This window comes from Sander lucioperca, chromosome 7 (genome assembly GCF_008315115.2).
Source record: "Sander lucioperca isolate FBNREF2018 chromosome 7, SLUC_FBN_1.2, whole genome shotgun sequence".
In the NCBI taxonomy this organism is placed as follows: Eukaryota; Metazoa; Chordata; class Actinopteri; order Perciformes; family Percidae; genus Sander; species Sander lucioperca.
The window spans coordinates 25,815,973-25,838,188 of record NC_050179.1 but is presented as its reverse complement, the minus strand read 5'-3'; the positions used below and the strand labels follow the sequence as shown (position 1 = coordinate 25,838,188).

At 42.3% G+C, this 22,216-nt stretch overlaps 1 protein-coding gene across 3 annotated transcripts; it reads right to left on the bottom strand.

The window, feature by feature from the left end:
* Nucleotides 1-1,796: 1,796 nt before the first annotated feature.
* Nucleotides 1,797-19,466, bottom strand: bbs2 (Bardet-Biedl syndrome 2). 3 transcript variants are annotated; one of them, XM_031294838.2, is made up of 19 exons: nucleotides 19,320-19,466; nucleotides 18,921-19,014; nucleotides 18,623-18,757; nucleotides 18,055-18,282; nucleotides 16,793-16,918; nucleotides 15,584-15,646; nucleotides 14,895-14,972; nucleotides 14,590-14,694; nucleotides 13,854-13,940; nucleotides 13,562-13,697; nucleotides 12,319-12,458; nucleotides 11,441-11,570; nucleotides 10,207-10,378; nucleotides 9,954-10,083; nucleotides 9,618-9,737; nucleotides 7,386-7,523; nucleotides 5,827-5,939; nucleotides 3,984-4,132; nucleotides 1,797-2,276 (listed from the first exon to the last, which is right to left on the bottom strand). In XM_031294838.2, the coding sequence occupies exons 3-19, from the start codon at nucleotides 18,737-18,739 to the stop codon at nucleotides 2,170-2,172; spliced, it is 2,139 nt and encodes a 712-aa protein (XP_031150698.1). In that variant the 5' UTR covers nucleotides 18,740-18,757; nucleotides 18,921-19,014; nucleotides 19,320-19,466; the 3' UTR covers nucleotides 1,797-2,169. The 3 variants fall into 3 exon arrangements, with proteins under 3 accessions (XP_031150698.1, XP_031150696.1, XP_035859270.1); XM_031294836.2 differs by having other exon boundaries at nucleotides 18,921-19,010; nucleotides 19,315-19,433; XM_036003377.1 differs by lacking the exon at nucleotides 18,921-19,014 and having other exon boundaries at nucleotides 18,623-18,759; nucleotides 19,318-19,438.
* Between the last annotated feature and the right edge of the window lie 2,750 nt (nucleotides 19,467-22,216).

Here is a 22,216-nt window from a genome sequence, read left to right as displayed (position 1 = left end):
CTCATTAGAAAAATGATTGATGCATTTATGTGTTTATCTCTTTAATGTTGCAGTTGGTATAATGTACGTATAAACTGCTGGGTATTAACCTATAATAATAAATCATTATTTGTTGATTATATTGTGTATTAATAACCTGAATGTGCAAAGTAACTTGAGTTTCAATATTTCCCTCTAAATTGTTATTCAAAATTAAAAAGTACCTCAAAATTGTACCTCAATACAGTACTTAAGTAAATGTACTTAGTTACATTCCACCACTGGGAATAGTACAGATAAACTGACTAAATCAAAAAAAAAAACCGCCTGCAGAACTTTACTTTAAATTCTAGTAGACATCCCAAAGTTTCCAAAAAATGACTAATACGTACAAACTTTTTTTTTTTAAACACAAGTTAATTTAATAATAGTTTCTGCCAAAAACGAAAAATTACATTTACAATCTCTGTGTATAATCTACAAAAGGTTAACAGGTTAAACGCACAGCAATGCACCTCTCAGTGACCTCCACTCATTTAAAAAATTTTTCTTTGGCTACAAACGGCACACAAACACACCACAACAGCTGGAAGCAGAGACGTGAGCCGTCACACCAAACTATCGGGGTCACCAGTGATTTCTGGGTCCGTCTTGCTAGCAAGCCAGCTGTGCTCTCTCTAAACATCACTGTGTCCGCTGGATCAAACAGTCAGGGGGCCCATCCAGCAGATAGTCATTTTCTACAAACGCTCAAGTCTTTGTGGGAACAGACAGTTTCTTTTCTGAAGTTTAAACATTTCTTGGAACAACTCTAGTACATTCAATGGACATGAGACTTAAAGGACAATTCCGGCGCAAAACGAACCTAGGGGTTAATAACAGATGTGTACCCACTCTGTCGCTCTCTGGGACATGTTTTCATGCTAATCGAATGTGTTTGTAGCTTGAAACAAGCTAGCGCGGACCGCTGATTAGCTTACAACGCTAGTATTCGGGGCACAGGGAAAGTAAAAACAAATCACTATTTTATACCACTAAAAAGGCTCAAAATATCACCACACTTCAACGGTAGCATAATGAGGATCCCTAAATGTTAACCGAAGCATTGAGAACTTTGTAAGTGTACAGACAGTTTATTTAAAAGATAGTTTAGAAAGACAGTAGCTCCCAAGACGGCGGCCGCCTGTATACGAGAATGCGTCTTTATAGTCTATCTTTTTAAAAAACTGTCTGTACACTTACAAAGTTCTCAACGCTTTGGTTAACATTTAGGGACCCTCACTATGCTACCGTTGAAGTGTGGTGATATGTTTAGCCTTTTTAGTGGTATAAATAGCAATTTGTTTTTACTTTCCCTGTGCCCCGAATACTAGCATTGTAAGCTAATCAGCGGTCCGCGTTAGCTTGTTTCAAGCTACAAACACATCCGATTAGCATGAAAACGTGTCCCAGAGAACGACAGAGTGGGTACGCATCTGTTATTAACCCCTAGGTTTGTTTTGCGCCAGAATTGTCCTTTAACTCTCTTTCTTTTAACTACTGATGCTTTTAGACAAGTATATGTGAGCGTATAACTGAAGAAAAAAAGACTAATTTTTCTTTTGCATGAGTTTTAGACCGCAAATGAACTTCTCTAAAGCCTCACAGTACTCAGACCATCTTTGTTCCATTGCTTTTGAGAAACAGTTTGGGGGAAGCATTCCACTCCCCCTCCTTTGGTCCAGCTGAACTCTCTAAAACAGTTGTGTCACTCCTGCCTGCACTACACAAATTTCGACCTAGATCTGATCTAGCTACGCTTGCACTAAATCAAGCTCTTCCGACAGCCACAGAGATTAGTCTGGGATGGATGACATTTTTACTAGTGCACTAAAGCCTGTGGTCAGCATGTTATGTCTTTGAGCGAGCAGAATGTCAGATTTCACACACAGTAAAAAGTATTATGGAGCTGTTGCTAAATGTTGCTGCCATGCTGTTGCTTCTTCCTAAATCATGGAAAAAGATAGATTAAGGCTGCAACAGCGGGTCCCTGGGACGTGTAGGTCTCGTCCCATGGGGAAACATCCTTGCTGCTGCCATGCTTGACATAGATGAAGTTCAACATTACAGTACTGATCAGTTGTGCTTGTACTTTCAATCTATTTGTCCGTTCCTGCATCATCATCCCCCGCCCCCCCACTCCTTCCAGCCTCAGGAGGACGCAGCGCCAGCTCTCATGATCCTGAAGAGTGCGTTGACGTTGTTGCTCTTGATGGCGTCTCGACAGGCAGATATAACTTGGTTTTTGGGCTTACCCACTGAAGAGGAGGAGGAACAGCGACAGATAGATTAATATGACGAGACAAGACAGGTAGGCAACACATAAAGGATGACACAAATGCCTTTTCACAACAGACCTCTGCAGGGTAAATCCAGACAGCTAGCTAGACTATCTGTCCAATCTGTTTTCTGTTGCACGACTAAAAACAACCTTTGAACGAGCACATTCCACCAAAACAAGTTCTTTCCCGAGGCTATTTTGCAGCGGCGCCGGGGCTCCGTCCAGCGCTTAGCACCGCCCAAGATGATTGTGATCGGTTTAAAGAAATGCCAATAAACCAGAGCACGTTTTTCTCCCATCCCGGGAATGCTGTGTGGACTAGCCAGACCCTCCTCCGCAGCGCCGTGGAGGAAGGTCTGGCAATGCGAGACTAGAAGTTCACTGGCTTCTTGGTCAGGTGTTTGCAACCATCTTGTATCTGCTAAAAGTGAAACTGTGTGCTGAGGGCCCTAGCCCTAACGCACCCTGAAGAAGGCTGTTTGTGCAGCTACGCGTGGATTGTTACTTAGCTCTAGTTTACGCTGTACTAGGAATTTTAACATAAAATAGGCATCTAAATCAAAGACTTTTTTAATTCTTTGCCAGGATAGTGAGACCAAGAGACCGTGGCCCTTTCTTCTTTTTTGATGTGGTCATGAGTGTTGTTCCCCTGCTAAGTCAAAACTCTGTTCATCCCTAATATGCTACATGGTGTATGCTTCCATAACAAAGCTATAAGAAACACTGAAAAACAGGCTTTCCAGTTGGGTAGCTAGGGTGAGCCATAAGGCCCTGACACACCAACCCGATAATCGGCTGTCGGACAGTCTGGCGAGGTCGGTGACTCGAGTCTGTTCGGTGTGTTCTGTGCCGTCGTCCGTCGGCGGGGCCGTCGGCCTTCATTTTGGCCGACTCGGCTTGCTGGGTCGGACGGCGGGCAGCCGGACTCAATGACCAATCTGATTGGTGGACTGCTAACCCGGAAATGGCGAGCGGGACGAGTGACGAACGCCTCTCAAAATCTGACGAAAATCTTTTAAACTGACCTTTGTCGATCTGAAATGAAGACAGATTCAGCAACTGTATGGCCTGTTTCTCGCTTAAAATGTGTTCAGAAACACGTTTCAGTGAACTATTTTGGTAAAATACGAGATCGTATTTCGAACAAGCCGCCATTATCGGTCAGCTGGAGAAGCCAGACCCACGTGACACGTTCGTCATTTCCGGTTTTCATTTTTTGTATTACATCTCGCGCACGTGCAGAACGTACGCTCAAGTCGGCGTCGCTTCGGTGTGTTCCAAGGCACTTTTTGGACCTCGGGGAGCTGACTGATCTGTCCGACTGCCTTTGACCGTCGGGTTGGTGTGTCAGGGCCTATACACCAGTACTCTGTAAAGCATTAGTAATCCCTCACCCACATCAGCGAAGCTTTGAATATTCACAATGTTTGCTACTAAGCTTTTGGAGCCCAAAAAGATTTACGCTACCGATAAATTGATTGTGATAAAACTTGTGATTTACACCCCTAAAAGATACAATAATGTACAATGACATTGATTGTCCCAGACAATCCCTGCCATGCACAGCCGCTCTGTCCAAAACAAAGGCTCGACTCGCCCGTCAGCCCACATACAGTACTGTTGTTAAGGAATTGTGGTGAATTGTGTGTCCTACACACACACACACACACACACACAGGCTTACCTCGGAGTCTACCAGCTCGCTGTATGGCCTGGTTGACAGACTTGAGGCAGGCCAGCAGTGCATTGTGGTTGTTAGAGCGGATTTTATACTCGTTGACCAGATCCCTGTTTAGATCGTACAGCTCTCTGTAACGCTTCTTCATAGTTGTCCTACAGAGGGCAGGAGAAAAAGTTAGTTTGGTCCTGTGGTGAAAAAGGTCCCACATCAACATGATCAATTAACGTATGGTGAAATATACACTCAGCTGCAAACTGTTTTAGAGAGGTGTTGATTCGGATGTGTGGTCACTTTGGAGGCTTGTGGTGCAGTTGAATTGTAAAGTTGTATACCAAGAGGCATTTCTAATATTTTGTCCATCCCGTTTATATCAGTGAGGGTACATTAAATATGTGAAACACCTTTCATCACAACACAATACAATTCAACAGCACTACAAACTACAGCTTTGGATGTGGTTTCGACAAAAACTGAACTAATATAATTATAAGCTTCATAAAGGCAGGGTTTTTCCTAGCTCAGAATGGGCCTTTTGGGGGGGGTTACTGCGCAGTACTGATCGGTCCGCGCACAGTAAAGGCAATGAGTTTTTGTTACCTTATTTGACAGAAATCTATGCATTTTGCTTTTATTTCTGACAATTTGATAAACAAAATGTATATTATGCTTGAGTAAATGAAACCCCAATCAACAAAACTAGTTAAAAAAAAATAATATTAATATTTAAATAATTCACCCAGCCAGTCTGACTGTACGAAAAAACTGAGATTGGCTCTCATATTCAAGTTTATGTTCTGCTTGTGTTTGGTAAATTGCGCTTTAACACATTTGGAGAGGATTTGAATTGTTATTTTTTTCTCTCTCAATTCTTATCATTTTGGTGCTGGTGATTTTCCTTTGGGGGGCGCCAAACATTCCTCTATGCAGGGAAAACCTAGCCTGACAAGCCAGACCTACATCAAGATGTTGGGTCTGGAAACTCACCATTGGCAGGGCTCAATCCGAGGGGCGGGATAAACGGCTGTCTTTCAAATTCCCTCTGCACTCATAGCCAACCAGAGCAACGCTAGTTGGTAGATTAAACTTTTGCCGTATCCGGTCGGCAAAACTCCGAACACATCTCCCTTTTTTAAGAATGATTTCAGTGCTTAACTCCAAGTCTTCCAGAGTCGCAGCCAAAGCCGATTCAAAAGACCGCTGTTCGCCAGCAGCAGCAGCCACCTTCTTTGTTTTCAAGTAGCAGGGAATTCACACTGAACTGTCGCAACTCTGCCGTCCTTATGTTAAGCCCGCCCACCGACTCTATACACGATGTGATTGGCCTGACCAGAATTTGGTTTTTCCAGCTCGCAAGCCAACGGAGAGTTGCTAGACTGACCCTGGCTGCAAATTACATTTGTTGCCGCTAGGGTGCGTCTAGATTTCTAGGCTAGGAAAACCCTCAAAGGTTGGATTTATTGCATTAGTTTCAGCTAAGGTTAGGTATAATTAATTGGCAACTGAGTGTATTTGTTCTTGGTGTTTTTGATACAATCGCTCTTTTGTTTCCGAAGTCACTAGTTAGAGTTATTGCAACACGGCAGACATTTTGAATCGTCATAGTAACTTCAATGATGGCGTTTTCTTTTTGAGGCCTTTAAACAGGCATGCACAATACCACGGCTCTGGAAGTGGCTGACCTTAATGACATGCAGTCATCAAAACTTGGTATCAATGTCAAGATGTATGAAGAAAAGGTTCTATGACAGACAGATTAAAGTATTGTCCATGTGTTGCCTGTATTTCACATACTGTAGTACTTCACAAGGAATATAAATGTGACTGTATGCATAGTGTGGTTACTCACATCTCACCCATGAGACGAGCATCCTCTGCTTGCACCAGCATGTTCCTGATGTAGTTGGAGTGGTCGGCCATGGCTGCAGTTAACTTCTGATGGACAGAGTGGAACTCATCCACCTAGCATATAGATATTTAAGACTCAATATTAAACCACAGCAACAACAACAACAACTACATTCTCTCTCCTGACAAGGCAGAAGTCTTCTATTGGAGGTCTTGTAGTGGAGGTCTTTGAGAAGAGGTCTCATAGCAGAGGTCTTCTAGCTGAGGTTTTTTAGTGGAGGTCTTCTAGCGGAGGTCTTCTAACAGAGGTCTTCTAGCGGCGGTGTTGTAGCGGAGGTGTTGTAGCGGAGGTCTTCTAGCGGAGGTCTTCTAACAGAGGTCTTCTAACAGATGTCTTCTAGCGGAGGTGTTGTAGTGGAGGTCTTGTAGCGGAGGTCTTCTAACAGAGGTCTTCTAGCAAAGGTTTTTTAGTGGAGGTCTTCTAGCGGAGGTCTTCTAGCGGCAGTCTTTTAGTGGAGGTCTTCTAGCGGAGGTCTTTTAGTGGAGGTCTTCTAGCGGAGGTCTTCTAGCGGAGCTCTTCTAGCGGAGGTCTTCTAGAGGAGGTCTTCTAGCAGAGGTCTTCTAGCAGAGGTCTTCTAGCAGAGGTATTCTAGAGGAGGTCTTCTAGCGGAGGTCTTCTAGCAGAGGTCTTCTAGAGGAGGTCTTCTAGCGGAGGTCTTCAACGGAGGTCTTTTATTAGACGTCTTCTAGCGGAGGTATTCTAGAGGAGGTCTTCTAGCAGAGGTCTTCTAGAGGAGGTCTTCTAGCAGAGGTCTTCTAGAGGAGGTCTTGTAGCAGAGGTCTTCTAGCAGAGGTCTTCTAGCGGAGGTCTTCTAGCGGAAGTCTTTTAGCGGAAGTCTTCTAGCGGAGGTCTTGTAGCGGAGGTCTTCTAACAGAAGTCTTCTAGCGGAGGTCTTGAGTTACTGTGATCCTGCTCTCTGGAACAAGCTGCCTGATGACCTGAGGTCCATCACAACTGTGTCCACATTCAAAAGCAAACTCAAAACTTTACTATTCTCTCAGGCATTTAAATCATTACTCGCTTGCAACAGAGTATTTTTACAGTGTGGGTATTATTACTTTTACTTAAGTAAAGGATCTGAATACAGTGTGTGTGTGTGTGTGTGTGTGTGTGTGTGTGTGCGTGCGTGCGTGTGTGCGTGCGTGTGTGCGTGCGTGCATGCGCGTAGATTTGTAGATTGCCTTGTTGTGTTGATGATTATACTGTATTCTTATTTTTGTTGTTTATGCTTATGTTTTTTATTTTATTTTGTCTTTTACTGTAAAGCACTTTAAATTTACATGGAATGAAAGGTGCTCATGTGTTCCCTGACTTCTCTCAGTCGGGACAAGCCTTTTACACAGGGTGCTGTTGAAGACATAATTGTAGTCATTACGTACATGTACAGGTCGATGTATATGTGACGATGGACAGAAGGTATTGTGTCTTGGAGTATTAGTGGAATAAATGGCATTAAAATGTTTATGACCACAGAGGTTTCAATCTGATTAAAGCCAAACCTCAGTGAGTGTAGTGCGTAGCTCCTCAAAGTATCCGGGGAAGTCTGCTTCTGCTGACAAGTCCTCTATTGCCATGAAGGAGGCCAGTGATTGGACCAGATCTCCTGCCAGGTCGATGTCATCCGTTGTCAGAGTGATCTGATTGGGCAAATTAAGAGATAATTTCACCATATGATTATAGCTGATTTAGGACAGGAGCTATTGTCTCTTTGTGCAAATTAACAATTAACAGTATTTGCTCACTCTTGGTAAGGTAAAGTACAAATTATTTAGTCAGTTTCCCTTTATGAACACAAAAGACAGTATTCACGATCCAAACCCTTTATCCTTCAATCTTTGATTTAATGTAATTAATTAAATGCATTAAATGTACACTACTAGACAAGCTGATGCAAGACAAGTTTGGTGTGGTATGATAAATGAAATTCATTATCATCATGTCAATTTCCCGTCCAGCGCTCACATCGTTTAAATAGCAAATGCACCTGCGCCCATCATTGCGCGCATGTGCGTGCTGGTCTTACAGGGAAAACCACAGCAACAACAACAACTACATTCTCTCTCCTGACAAGGCAGAAGTCTTCTATTGGAGGTCTTGTAGTGGAGGTCTTTGAGCAGAAGTCTCCTAGCAGAGGTCTTCTAGCTGAGGTTTTTTAGTGGAGGTCTTCTAGCGGAGGTCTTGTAGCGGAAGTCTTCTAGCGGAGGTCTTCTAACAGAGGTCTTCTAACAGAGGTCTTCTAGCGGAGGTCTTGTAGCGGAGGTCTTGTAGCGGAGGTCTTCTAACAGAGGTCTTCTAGCAGAGGTTTTTTAGTGGAGGTCTTCTAGCGGAGGTCTTCTAACAGAGGTCTTCTAGCAGAGGTTTTTTAGTGGAGGTCTTCTAGCGGAGGTCTTGTAGCGGAGGTCTTCTAACAGAGGTCTTCTAGCAGAGGTTTTTTAGTGGAGGTCTTCTAGCGGAGGTCTTCTAGCGGAGGTCTTCTAGCGGCGGTCTTTTAGTGGAGGTCTTCTAGCGGAGGTCTTTTAGCGAAGGTCTTCTAGCGGAGGTCTTCTAGCGGAGCTCTTCTAGAGGAGGTCTTATAGCAGAAGTCTTCTAGCGGAGGTCTTCTAGAGGAGGTCTTCTAGCAGAGGTCTTCTAGAGGAGGTCTTCTAGCAGAGGTATTCTAGAGGAGGTCTTCTAGCGGAGATCTTCTAGCAGAGGTCTTCTAGAGGAGGTCTTCTAGCGGAGGTCTTTTATCAGACGTCTTCTAGCGGAGGTATTCTAGAGGAGGTCTTCTAGCGGAGGTCTTCTAGCAGAGGTCTTCTAGCGGAGGTCTTCTAGAGGAGGTCTTCTAGCGGAGGTCTTCTAGCGGAGGTCTTTTATCAGACGTCTTCTAGCGGAGGTATTCTAGAGGAGGTCTTCTAGCGGAGGTCTTCTAGCAGAGGTCTTCTAGCAGAGGTCTTCTAGAGGAGGTCTTCTAGCGGAGGTCTTTTATCAGACGTCTTCTAGCGGAGGTATTCTAGAGGAGGTCTTCTAGCAGAGGTCTTCTAGAGGAGGTCTTCTAGCAGAGGTCTTCTAGAGGAGGTCTTCTCAGGTGTGTTCAGGTGCATTCTTTGCATCTTGAGGCAGCGGGAAGTGATCGCGCCATTGACCAACAAAAACCTGGTCTAAAGTCAATAGCGCAGCATTTCATTGTTATTTTAACAGCGAATTAGTAAAATGCGCCTAGGCTTATACACAGCGTGCGCACACTATGCTTGTTACACACACACAGGGAAGCGCAGCAGCACACAAACATGCAAAAGATTGCAAATAAAAATATTACGGTGCAAATCCGCCATCATAATAGCAATGCGCCAAGGTACAAACGCGCCTGGCTTTTAAAGGGAATGGGAGGTGATCTCTGATTGGTTTACTGCATGTTATGCCCAAAACACACCTATAAATTAACGAAGACACTAAGTACAACCCTTTTCAACCATGCGCCCGGCGAACGGACCCTTTTTTCCGCCGTCAAACTAGCAAAAGTGGATTTGGACACGCCCTAAACACACCTGCGCCATGCGCTTCACGCCGTGCGCTTAGATCGTTAAACTAGGGCCCTCCATGTTTGTGTTGAGTTGTAAAGCTCCAGCACTTGTAATTTGATGCTCTTGGTAATGTAAAGTTAAAGCTGGCAGAAGTGTAACATCAAAAAACCAACGATTCTGAGTTAAGCTTATAGCTAAACACGTAATTGTTGCTGTGTGTGTTTGTACCTGTCCACTGCTGGCCATACTGATGGACAACAGTCCCCCTCCTCTTAGTGAATTCAAAGTAATGTCAGGACTGTCTACTCCTTCTGGAAGCAGGAAGTTCTGATTCAGCCACATCACCACCTACACACACACACACACACACACACACACACACACACACACACACACACACACACACGCATGTAAACAATTACATACATGAAATATTACATTCATATAGGTTTTAATTGGCAAACATATATCTGCATTTTATTGCTGTGAGCATGCTGTGGGACTGATCAGAATCATGCTGTCCTGTTGTCCTCTGTCTTCCTGAGAGAGACGCTGCCAGCCTACCCGCTGTGGTCGGTCGTTGATGCTGAATGTGACCCTTCCACTGGGCGGAGCAGCTGAGGAGTCCACTGTGATGTCATACATGGAGAAACGAGGCAGCTGACGAGTGATTTCAAACACGTGGAATTGGGTGCTGGAGCGGACAAAAAGAATGAATTGCAGAGGAAACAAAATAGGAGGTGTTAATCACATGGGAAGGGAACAAAACAATTAGTACGCGACAGCACGCATCGCATCACTTGCTCACACGTCCTACCTAGTTTTCCCTCCAACAAAGGCTTTGATGTGCAGATCTACTGGTATATCTTTTGGGGGAACAATGGGGACTCGGACACAGCCCGACAGGTTCTGGGCGCTGGGGTGGACAACGTGACTCTCCCCCTCAAATATCCCCTCTGCGAAGATGAGCACCGCACGGATAATGGTTTCTGGAGGGGATAAAGGAGAGATTCAGGGACTTGGGACTTAGTATTTACTCAGTCTGTGACATGCTTGAAATTCTCAGCCTAAAAAAAAAGGGACAGTTCACCCCAAAACCAAAGACACATATTTCTCCTCGTACCTGTAGTGCTGAACATCAGGGACAAAAACCACCTAAGCCATATTGTAAAGGTGGCTGGCCATATGACAGGTATCCCACTGTCCCGCTTGATGGCTATCTTTGACCAGCAAGTACACCGCAAGACCCCGGTCGATATTAGACTGTACAAACACCCCTTAATGTTTACATGTCACGCTGTCCCGAGCACGAGCCTCTCGTCCAAGAGTACGCTTCCCTCTGCGCAGTGATTACGGTGGGCGGGTGTAGTTCGGTAGAAAGAAAATAGTTCCTACATGAAACTGCTCACAACCAGATCTGTGGATTATCTTTAGTAACCGGGTCAGGATTTCTGGAAAGACACATTGCTGTTGAGTTTAAAAAAAAAAAAAAAAAAAAACTGATCTCACAGCACATATCTCCACATAACATCTCAATATTCTTGGACAATTATGTACAATAAATACTTGGTGTGATAATTTATCAGCTACATGAGCAAAATGTGTTATGTATTCACTGCTGCTACTTATTATTCACACTGTACTTATTTATGTTCATACTGTACTTTATGTGGACACTGCACTACAATAGAATTTGTACAATCCATTTGAAAATCTTTTTAACCTAATCTTACTTGTAACCTAATCCCACTTTAATTCTACCTAACATTTTTATTTATTTCTTACTGTAGCTATGTTACTCTAAACACCTACTGACTCTTTTCTTACTCTATCTTTTTGCCTAACTAAATAATTTCCCTGAGGGGATCAATAAAGTATTCTGATTCTGATATATTGGAGATAAGGCAGACATCTTTATGGCCGATATCTCCAACACTGGGCAACAACAAATAAATCCAGATTGATATATAGCACTACAGGTAAGAGGAAAATATGTTTTGTTTTTTTTTTATTTTGGGGTAAACTCCCTTTAAGTGCTAAAAACACTCTACCATTTGGTGTTGAAATGCTGAGCTCTACATGAGCCTTCTGAGCCTCCGTAGCAGGTCTCACTGACAGCGCCGTCTGGAGCTGAGTATTGGCTGGTATGACACCCATCCCATTGTTTGTCTCTGACACACCCTGAAACAATAGCACAGTTTGTGTGGACGTTAACATACAATAATATGCAGACCAATGTCAATTAAGCATCCTGTGATTGTCTATAGAGTCTGCTTTCTCGAAAATAAACAGGAATGCGGCCAAAATGTGACGAGGATAAAATGAAAAAGGGAGAAGAAAAAAAAATGTAAAGGGGATTTTGCTCAGCAAACATGATTGCGATGCATTCTGTGTATTTTCAGAAATCTTGAGTTCAAAATTGAGAATCTGAGCTGAGGGTAGCACTCAAGAAAAGAGCCAGGAGGTCATCAAAGTCAGTAAAATGAACGATAATCTGCTATCATTTTTTAAAATATCTTGTCAAGAACCAAAAGGTAAAAAGGAAAATCTACATATCGCCATATTCATTTTTTTTTTTTTTTTTTTTTTTTTTTTTTTTAAATCAATTGATCTATCTTTGAATATATCATGGATGGATGATATTAAGAAATGACCAAGTACTACATCACGTTTGTACTATCTGTACTTCAGTATAGTCGATAAAAAATAAAATAAAATGACAAATACATAAATGATGGAATAAATACATATGTACTGTGCTAGGGGTGTTGAAATGTAACATTGCATCGATGCATCGCGATGAGGACCTGGGCGATTCTGCATCGATGCAGTGACAGACCATAATCGATTATTGCCTAATGATGTTACTTGTTGACCGTAATCGAATCGAATCGTGAGACAAGTGAAGATTCACACCCTTAATATGTACCTTGGCATTCTCTTCATAGTTGCGTAGCTCCAGCAGCAGATTCTGTCTGCGCTGGCTGAGCTCTCTGATCAGGTCCTGTTCAGCACTGGAGTCCATCAGATTCCCTTTAAGGTCTTTACTGGCTGGCAGGTAACCACGGACTACAAGGTACACACATTTACAACGCTGATGACATCCCTGAAACCAAGCTTACATGGTCAGTTCTCACAAATAATGTTCAGCACGTTTACATGTCATGTCTGAATTAAGCTCAAAGTGCAGAAGTGCTGAGGCGGACAGGAATAGGGCTGGGCATCGTTTTGATTTCTACAATTCTGATTCTTCCTTTCGATTCTCAATTCCGATTCTTTGAGGGGTGGAGTTGAAACGGGTCACATGCTTATTTCACAGATACGTAAGGGGAACATCTTCCTTTGATTCAATGGTGATTTACAGTTTTACCAGGCTTTTTCAACGTAAAATAAAGCCACACTTTAGAGCGCCGCTTACTGTGCCCCATGGCTGCAACACAACAAGCGCCTGGAAGTACGGTGGCCGCTACTAAAACCAAAACTCGCGTCTGTTAAATTTGGAATTGATAATCGGATTCCGTTCGAATCGTAATTTTTGAAACGGTTCCAAGTTAGAATGGGTTCTCGATGCCCAGTCCTAGGCAGGAATGTGGTCGTTATTTTATTTGAAGTATCTTCACATGAACTAAAGTACTCAGGAAGTGGAAATGTAGTTCAGAGAATCACAAATCCACTTCAATAAATCTCTTCAATAAATCTCCATTGTACTCGGGTGACAGCACAAGTCCTCTCAGCCTTAAAAAAAAGTTATGTGAACATGCATGGATGGACACACACACACACACACACACACACACACACACACGTACTGTATTCAGATCCTTTACTTAAGTAAAAGTAATAATACCACACTGTAAAAATACTCTGTTGCAAGTAAAAGTCCTGCATAAGTATGTAAGTATCATCAGGAAAATGTACTTAAAGTACTAAAAGTAAAAGTACTCAATGCAGAAAAATCCTCACATTTTAGAAACTGGAAACGATCCAAACAGTTCTGTCAATCAACTTAGTGTTTAATGGTCTAATCATTTCAGATGAACTTGTAGGCCTATATGTTGTTGGGTAGTTTCATTCATAATAAAATATCGTATTTTATAAACTACGTGTGTTTTGTGTTCAAAAAAATCTTAATTTGTGAAGTAACTAGCAACATTAATGCACAAACAACATACCCTCTCCCTCTATGGAGGTGCAGATAAGTTGAGTCTGTCCATCCAACCTGTAGTCTCCTTCCACCACTCCGGCCACAGAAGAGGAGAAGTTGTCTTTGAAAATGACCTCACCTGTTCGGTCGCTACGAGCATCAATCTGAAAATAAAAGGGGAATGTAATCAAATACTGAGGACCAGCTAGAGATACTATAGAAATGAGTGACTTGTTGTGTTCAAAAAATCTAATTCCAAATCACATTTCCGAGGTGTGAGTGCTTGTTTCTAAATGCCAGGCCTGCTAGTGTGTGCTGACCTTTCCATTGGACCAGCCAGTGATAAGCTCCACCACCCCATCAGCGTTAAGGTCAAAGGCATGGATGCTCATTGCATGATTCTTAGACTGATGTGGGAGAGAGACATTGCAAATTTCAAAGGTATGGGTGTTAGTAAAATGGCTCAAACAGGCTCAAATGGTTAAGGACATGGAGCAAGATGTGGGACAGTTTGCATGATTATAGACATAGAAGGGAGGGGCACAGACATGGAACAGAACTAAGGCTACATTTACATTGCTATGTTTTGATTTTAAAAAAGAATATCTTTTGCTCTGTTTACACCTCGCATTCACACTGCTCTGGCGTTTCAGAGCCTCTAAAACGGAGAAATTTGAAAACACTTCTGACCCGTTTTGGTTTGGAATCAGCAGGGTTGTGTTGCAATCTCAACGGCCGCAATCGGAGACCTCCGACACCACCGACACTGACGCCAACATTTCGCCACCTGATTTTAAGCTACTAGTGTTATCATGGCAACTACCAGCAACCGGCGGAGTAAACATGCTGCCTCCTGTTTACCCCGGCACGATGCATGCCCAGTATACGAGACTGTTGATGAGATATGCGGTTTTGGCCGTGTTAGTTTAAAATGGAGATTAGTTCTTCGCTTTTGGCTCAAAATTCCACGTAAAAACCAAAACGGGCCCTTGATGTTTAAGTTTTCCCTTTGTCTCATCATACAACATGGTGTTTCTGGAAATAACACCACAGTACCTTAATCCTCCAGTAGCGGGCGGTGCGGTCATAAACTCCAACGGTGCCATTGGCAAGGGCATAGCCAAACCTGCTGTCATGCATATGGCACAGCGATGTTACCGTCTGTATGGAGAAGGACGGGGGTGGGGGTGGGGGGACACTTGTCAAAAATATGACTTTTACGAGAATAAACAAGATACAACCAGTAACAGTGCAATGATGGTATTATTGTGGGGCCGTCCCCTGTGCAAAACATCGTCTAAGGCTTTTGAAAAACTATGTTTCTCGGAAATCAACAAGCGTAATACTTTGCATCCATTTACCTCATTTTCAGACATCTCAGACACAAGCTCGTCCTCTTTGAATACCCTGATGTCAAAGTCCTCCGATCCTACCAGGAGCTGTAAACACAAAACACGATAGCTGACTAAACGGTTTTGAATCAACAAATGATCATATGAATTGGGGGAATCGAAAACCGTATGTATCGTGATTTCTTTTGCGACGATTTTTAAAATCGATTGTTATCCCTAGAATCTTTTTTTTTTTTGCCAATTATTCCCCTAAATATTTTCTGTTTATCCACTGACGGCGACTACATATCCTTTTTCCAGCAAAACAGCCGGAAATCACTGACTGACTGACATGTGATGTTCTTTCTTTTTAGAAAACAATTCGTTTTTAGAAATGTCTCATGATATATTGTCTCTAGAAGTGTATTATTCAACTCTTTTTTTTGTTGTTGTTAAAGAAGGAAAAGTAAATCACAATACTCAATACTATCGAATCGCAATAGTTCTAAAATCGCAATAAATGAAAATCGCAATACAAATGGAATCGGCACCCATGTATCATAAAAAGAATCAAATCGGGACAAGCCCTACTATTAATATGAATTCATCTTTAATTGAACCCATGTCTATAGTTCAGACACAACTGTAAACCTTTTTTTTTCAAAGTGGAGAGCTATAGAAAACAGGAGAGAGATAGGAGGAAGACAGTCAGGACTTACCTCATTTTTCCCATCCCCGGTGAAGTCACAGAGCACCAGAGATCTGACATTATCACCAGTTACCTAAAACAAGACACTTCATGAATACATTAATCTAGTTGATTTAGCCAAGGAGTTATTCATCCTGACAGGGAGTGAAAAAAATCGCATTGACAAAATAAATTGGGCAACAGGTGGCTGGAAAATGGTTGAATATTTAGAAATATAACAAATGAAAATGTGCTGTTAAAGGGGCGCTATGCAGTTTGGGCAATTTCTTCGCTGTTTTCTCGCTTTTTGCTCGCAGGTTTCTCTATAGAGCTCCCCCTACAGCTTCGGAATAGATATTTGGCAACGCTGTCGTAAACACTCGTTGGCGACTCTCCCCCCTCCCATCTTCTCCCTCTGGTCGTGTGCATTTGTTTTCAAAGAAGCCGGCGAACGCACAGAGCCACGTCCACTGAGGTTTTTCTCGAAATATTACCTTTCTCTCCCGGGTGTTTTCCTACAATGGCCTTAGAACGCTGTCGGAGCAGAAGCAGCTTGCGTTTGCCAACATCAAGCTGACAAGAAACTCTGTGGCAGTTAAAGTTTCTGATCAAAGACACTTACAAGTGCAACAGCAAGAACGCCAGGTCAGCATCGGATTTGCAGGCTTCTGTTTGTCTCAGTTCTCGCCATTCTGAAAACGCAGGTCCGATGTTTACTCGTGTCTCACTCCTCGCTCGGTCAGTCTGCCGTTTCCTCTTTCTCTGTTCCTCCGACAATGCTTTCCTAGCTTTCTGCTTCTTTTTTTGCCTGCTCAGCCATGACGATAGTGCGAAAAACTCCCATCGCTACCTTGTTCTTATAGCTAGCCGGTTCCTGTTTGTGTGCAGTGCCGTAAAGCAATTTGTTACATCGCGAGACCTGATATTACGCGATGCTTCCTGACGCTGGGGCTGGCGGCCCAAAGTTGCAAGGGTGGTTTTTCCGCTCACAGGCGCTAGGGGGAAGCGAGACGGCCACCATTCAACCTGAAAAAAAAGTCATATAACCATTCCAGTGACTCCGAAGCTGTTCAGTTAAGGTAAATTAAGCTAAAAAAAACTACATAGTTCCCCTTTAACAATGAAACTAGTTACAGTTTGATCATGAGTTGTGCGCTATACTACTATACAACGAAACCACTTTCTTGAATGTAAGACGGTCATGTATTCGGTTATTAAAATGTTGCCTTGCTGCTCTTACTGTCCAGAACTGGTCATTGCCCTCAAAGTCAAAGCCTTGTAAGGCGCAGTTCCCTCCAATGATGGCGAGAGGATTCGGGATGTCCCCGAGTTTTCCTAACACAATTGCATTGGCTCCATCCGTCACCTACACCCAAGAGAAGAAACAGAAACAAAGTCCTTTAAGGTGAAATACTGTAAAATATTCAGTTTCTACACAGAGACACGGCATAGATGCATAGGTGTTTTCACTCCAGTCCAGATGTCTATTTGTCAGCAAAATCACTCAAAAAGTCACACATAGATACAGCTCTGTGTCAGCGCTGGAGTATGGTCTGGCTACACCACCTATCTATTCTGGGAAAAAAAGCTCTCTGCCTATTTTGTATTTCTTTAAACCAATATAAATGTTTGTGTGCCGTAATGTTGTAATTTCCTTTGTTTTATAAAATTGGTATCGAAACAAAGTATCGCTTAGGAACCGGTATGGAAGTCATGGTATTGGTATTGGTATCAGTACCAATATCAACATTTTTTTTAACAATACCCAGCCCTACACCCAGATGCTGCACCATCATGTTACTGTGACAGAAAGCATTACAATGTTTTGTTTTTTTATCGGTTATTGACATTTTGACAGCTGAACAGTGTAACAAACAAATAGTTTGAGGAATACTAAGGGAGTTGAGTGCTTGATTGTGTAATGTAATAATACTGCGACCCTCCACTCAGGGGCGTGGCCGTAATTTCCGAAGTGAGGGGGACGGATTGTTCAAGAGGAGGATTTTTATTGAAAGATCCACTCCCATTTGTCTCTCCAAATCACGGATTCCAACCAGCCTCCATTTCATTTATGATTGATGGAAACACTGACATTTCCATACCGTTTTACTGCTTTAGTGTAGGGGGGTATGTAGACATTTTTTACCGTAAAAGCCCAAAATTGGTGGCCTCTGGCACATTCTAATGACACTATTCCATCATATACACTGATCTTTATTAGTACATATTTAAATGAATGTTCCTCCTTATAATTTTTGTATATATTTTATTATATATTATTTTATTATTGCCAATATCTACAGTATATGAGTCTATCAATCAACTGACGCAACCTGAGTAACGTGCACACTCGCCTACTAATGGTGCATTCAAATCAACTCAGACGTGTTGTAAGTGTGGGGGACAGAGGGCACCGACGTGGAAAGTGCGGGGGACATGTCCCCTGCGTACCCCGTCTCCGCTACGCCCTTGCCTCCACTCATTCTCCTCAGTCCCACTCACCTCTCTGTAGAATATATCAGCGTTGTCATGGACATCATAGGCCAGCAGGTTGGTCTGGGATCCCACCAACAGCGCATCCCCAGTGGTGTTTGGTCCCAGCGTTCCTGCCGTCAGACAAGTGACTGCCTGGTTGATGTTGAGGAGTGAGATGTCAGAGTCTTGTGTGCTCTGGCTCAGTCGGTGGGCTACAGGTTTCCCACCACGAGCATGAGGGTTATGGATAAAAACCTTATAAAGAGAAACAGAGAATTCAGGGCTTGAGGTGGCAACATATAAAGTATGACGTATTAAAAGTAAGAAAGGTATTTGATAATAATCGAATGCTGTAATGAGTGTATGAGAAGCTGTGGGGAAGTACTGTAAAGTGAAGGAGTGCAGAAATTATGTGTAAATTAAAGTCCAGAATATGGTCACTCTCTTCCCACAATGTTTCAACAAGGCAACAAAAAAAAAAAAAAATAGAAATAAAGAAAGGAAGAATGATCATGTACTCAGACAGCAACCATGCTATGCTGTCTACTTTTTGCTCCTTAAGAATTCTCCAAAGTTATGGAACAATTTCCCTCACCTTCCCAGCCTGTGTGGCTGCAGTAAGGCATGGGTGGACTCCATCAAATTTCCCAACAGTCACCATGCGAGGGTTAATCTTGTGGTTCAGCTTCAGTGTGAATATAGGGACCAACATGGTGCCTACTGTATATCCCTAATCAGACATGAGTAAAAAGGAGGCACTTTATTATTTCAGTTATTTTTGGATAGTAATTTGGTGAAATTAAGCACATGAGCGAAATAGTTTTCCATGCATAACGCATAGGAAAAAATGACAATGCGTGATTTTGTTACACTAATGTAATTACAGGCTTTACCTCAGACAGTCAGAAGATAGTGCTGTTGCCTAGCAACAAAGACTGGCAAGCTAAAGCTTTTCATCTGGCTAATCTCCCTGTCGTCGTTTGCTGTAAAAAAAAAAAAAAAGAAAGCCAATTACACAACAAAAAGACACCACGCATGACTCTTTAACTAATTTTAACCCTGTTTCAGTCGTTCAAGTACTATATGAATCCTTCGATGGAAATACAATCGTCGTATTATTTGCCTTCATTGCCTTGCAAGCCTAATGTTACCATAACTAACTTAACATAGATAGCTAGCTAACGTTAACGTTAACATCGCTGGCTTGAATGTTCCCAGAAATTGACAGTAAAACAAACGAGTTCACATTTTTGGGAAACCCGTAACAAGTTGTGCAAACAATCTTACCTCGCCCCCCTCCTCAGCTGTAAATATTGGAATATGGTTAAATTGAGCTAACCAGCTAATGAGCTAGCTGGTTGGCACGACAGGATTCCTTGCCAAAAACTACTTCCTGTCTGCTGTTTTCAGAATAAAATATTCTGGTTAAATTTCTGCAGAGCATTGGTGGCATGCAGCCTAATTTATGTTATTTGATTTAAGCATAGGGTTATAAGTAGCCTAGGTCTACATTTACTCTAGTACTGTACTTAAATGCAATCTTGTAGGCTACTGTACATGAGTATGGTATTTCACTTTCTTGTTGCTATATACCTCCATTCCATCTCATCTAAGAGTAAAATGTTGTAGCCTACTTTTTACCCAACTGCTTTTATTTTACAACTATAGTTACTTTCAGATCTAGATTTAACATGTCAATCCAATCATTTGTTTGTAAAATATGATGCATTGTGATAGATTAGACTACCATCTAACATTATAAAGTAGTTAAAATTAGCTCCACTGATCCCTTCCAGTTGGGGCACTCAACTCGATTTGAGAAAGATCAAAATCGGATCCTACATTTCACATAATGCAACATTTTGGCAACAACTGGCTTCAAACCCAACACATCCCATCTGTCATAGGCCTACAGACTTTTCTCTCAAGCCCAAACCAAGATAACCCTGTTATGTATGGGTTATTATTATTTTTATTTTTTCAAACATTGGAAAGCTACCGTCAGTGCCACAGAAGACATATGCCTATTTTTTGCCACATACAGGTGCTGCTTGCATGTTGTTAATGCATCAATAATAACATAATGATTACTTTTACACTTGATTAATTTTTCTTTCAAGTAGCCTACCTCTGTACTTTCACTGAATAATGGAGTATTTTTAGTGTGTAATCATTTCTACTTTTAGATGACAATATACTTCTCCCTCCACTGGAGGAGAGCTAGTAAAAGGAATCAGCCTAACTAGTCCAAAGTTCCAGAGGCAAAATCCCCTTCATTTTCATGTTGGGTGACAGCCAAAATTGGAGCACCTCCAAGGCATTGATTAGCATGAAATGCCTAAGCAACAATTAAGTTTTTATATTCTACAGCTCTGATTGAGTCTATGGCTTCTTTTTCATAGCTACGGATGAGGCTCATCATAGGTTGAGCCATCCTCAAACTTTATTAAAGTCTCAAGTTTATAAAATCAAAGGCCCAAATGAACAACAGATAGAGGAGGGGGGGTGTAGAAAGGGGTATAGGGTGTATAAAAACTGCAGTAGACCACAACACTATGAGTGAGTCAGGAGAAGGAAGGAAAAGAGGAGGAGAGAGACAGTGAGGATAAATTCCATATGAATAAATCCCAGATGAGCTCCATCTACAACATCTGTGGTCAAAGGTCACAATCAATGGACATATATTATAGGCAGTTGCAGCGTGTGACAAGTAGCCTACTGTCAGGAATCAATTGCAAAAGCTGGCATTTATGTGCAAATTATACAGTATTCTAGACTTGCAGCAGAGGTTGGTGTCAGATACCCAATGCAACATTAAAGAAGAAGCACATCACTGCAAGAGAATGTTCTGAAGAGCTCAGATGACAAGAGCTGAAAGGGATGTAAGACGTTGTGCAGCAGAGGGAGCTCTTTGGCCAGATAAGATATGAGTCTGTCACATCACCAGTGCAGAATGCAACTGCAGGTCTGGAAAGAACAGGAGAGGATATTTAAGATCTCTTGCTCCTCCTGAAATAGGGTTTGTTGGTCTAGGGGCATGAGTCTTGCTTAGGGTGCAAGAAGTCCAGGGTTCAGATCCCAGATGAGTCCTGATTTTAGCCACTGGGGTTCAAAGTTACAAGAGCCAGGTCATACACATCCAACTTCTACAAGCCAAAACAGAGTGTGTTACTGTGAACAAGTCCAGTGGAACTCACTGGCTTAAAGTGGCAATCAAGTGTGTGGTTTCTGAAATGCTCACTTTAACTAGATCCCATCACCAGCCACAACACCAAATCTGGCCAGGGACGTAAAGTGTGTGTGACCCATCTTTGAACTCGGCTTTCATTTTGATCTCAACTACACACCTGTAAAGTTTCAAAGTTTTCCGCAGACATATAAACACCTGGAAAAGTACTCAAAATCGCTTCTGAGGTGGTTCTGGGCTTGTCTGTACTGACCAACAGACAAACAACAAATATTAACATTTTCACATACAATGACAATAAAGTATCTTGAATCTTGAAAAAGAAAATACACAACTTTAAAGCAGTGGCGTAAGGTATTTACAATAGGCCCCAGTACAAGCAGGGACTGCCTGTGATTTTCCTGAAGAATTGGGCTACTTTTGAAATGTTGCCATTGGTTAAATTTAATTGTCCGCTAGTTGGGTAGACCAGACACACACACACACACATACACACACACACACACAGACACAGACACACACACACACACACACACACACACACCCGTCATAATGCATTCCCTAGCCCCTACCCTAACCTTAACCATCACAACTAAATGTCTACCTAATTCTTAATTCCATATATATATATATAATTCCTAAATAATTAAACCTAATTCTAACCCTATTCCTAAAACCAAGTCTTAACCCTCAAACAGCCCTTTGAAGTTGTGGGGTCCAGCATTTTGGCCCCACAAAGCTGTCCGGACCACACAAGTATACTGTATTCCCAGTTTTTGGACCCCACGAATAGTTAAACAAGAACACACACATACACACACACACACACACACACACACACACACACACACATGACGTGCCCCTACAGCCCAGTACTGTCTCCTGCCTCTCCAGCGAAGGCTGTTAACTAGTAAGGAGTTTACAACTAGCGGGCTAACAATAAAGGATAACAGAGTTAAAACAAAAATAAAAAGTACAAAACAACAGGTTAGTTTGTGCGTC

What these genes read in the sequence shown, in the direction of transcription:
- bbs2 (XM_031294838.2), bottom strand. Translation starts at nt 18,739, where the DNA reads ATGTTGGTCCCTATATTCACACTGAAGCTGAACCACAAGATTAACCCT. An exon ending in CCCGCTACTGGAGGATTAAG is followed by an intron (nt 13,941 to 14,589) that starts GTACTGTGGTGT and finishes CTCCCACATCAG; the next exon opens with TCTAAGAATCATGCAATGAG. An exon ending in ACTATGAAGAGAATGCCAAG is followed by an intron (nt 11,571 to 12,318) that starts GTACATATTAAG and finishes CTATTGTTTCAG; the next exon opens with GGTGTGTCAGAGACAAACAA.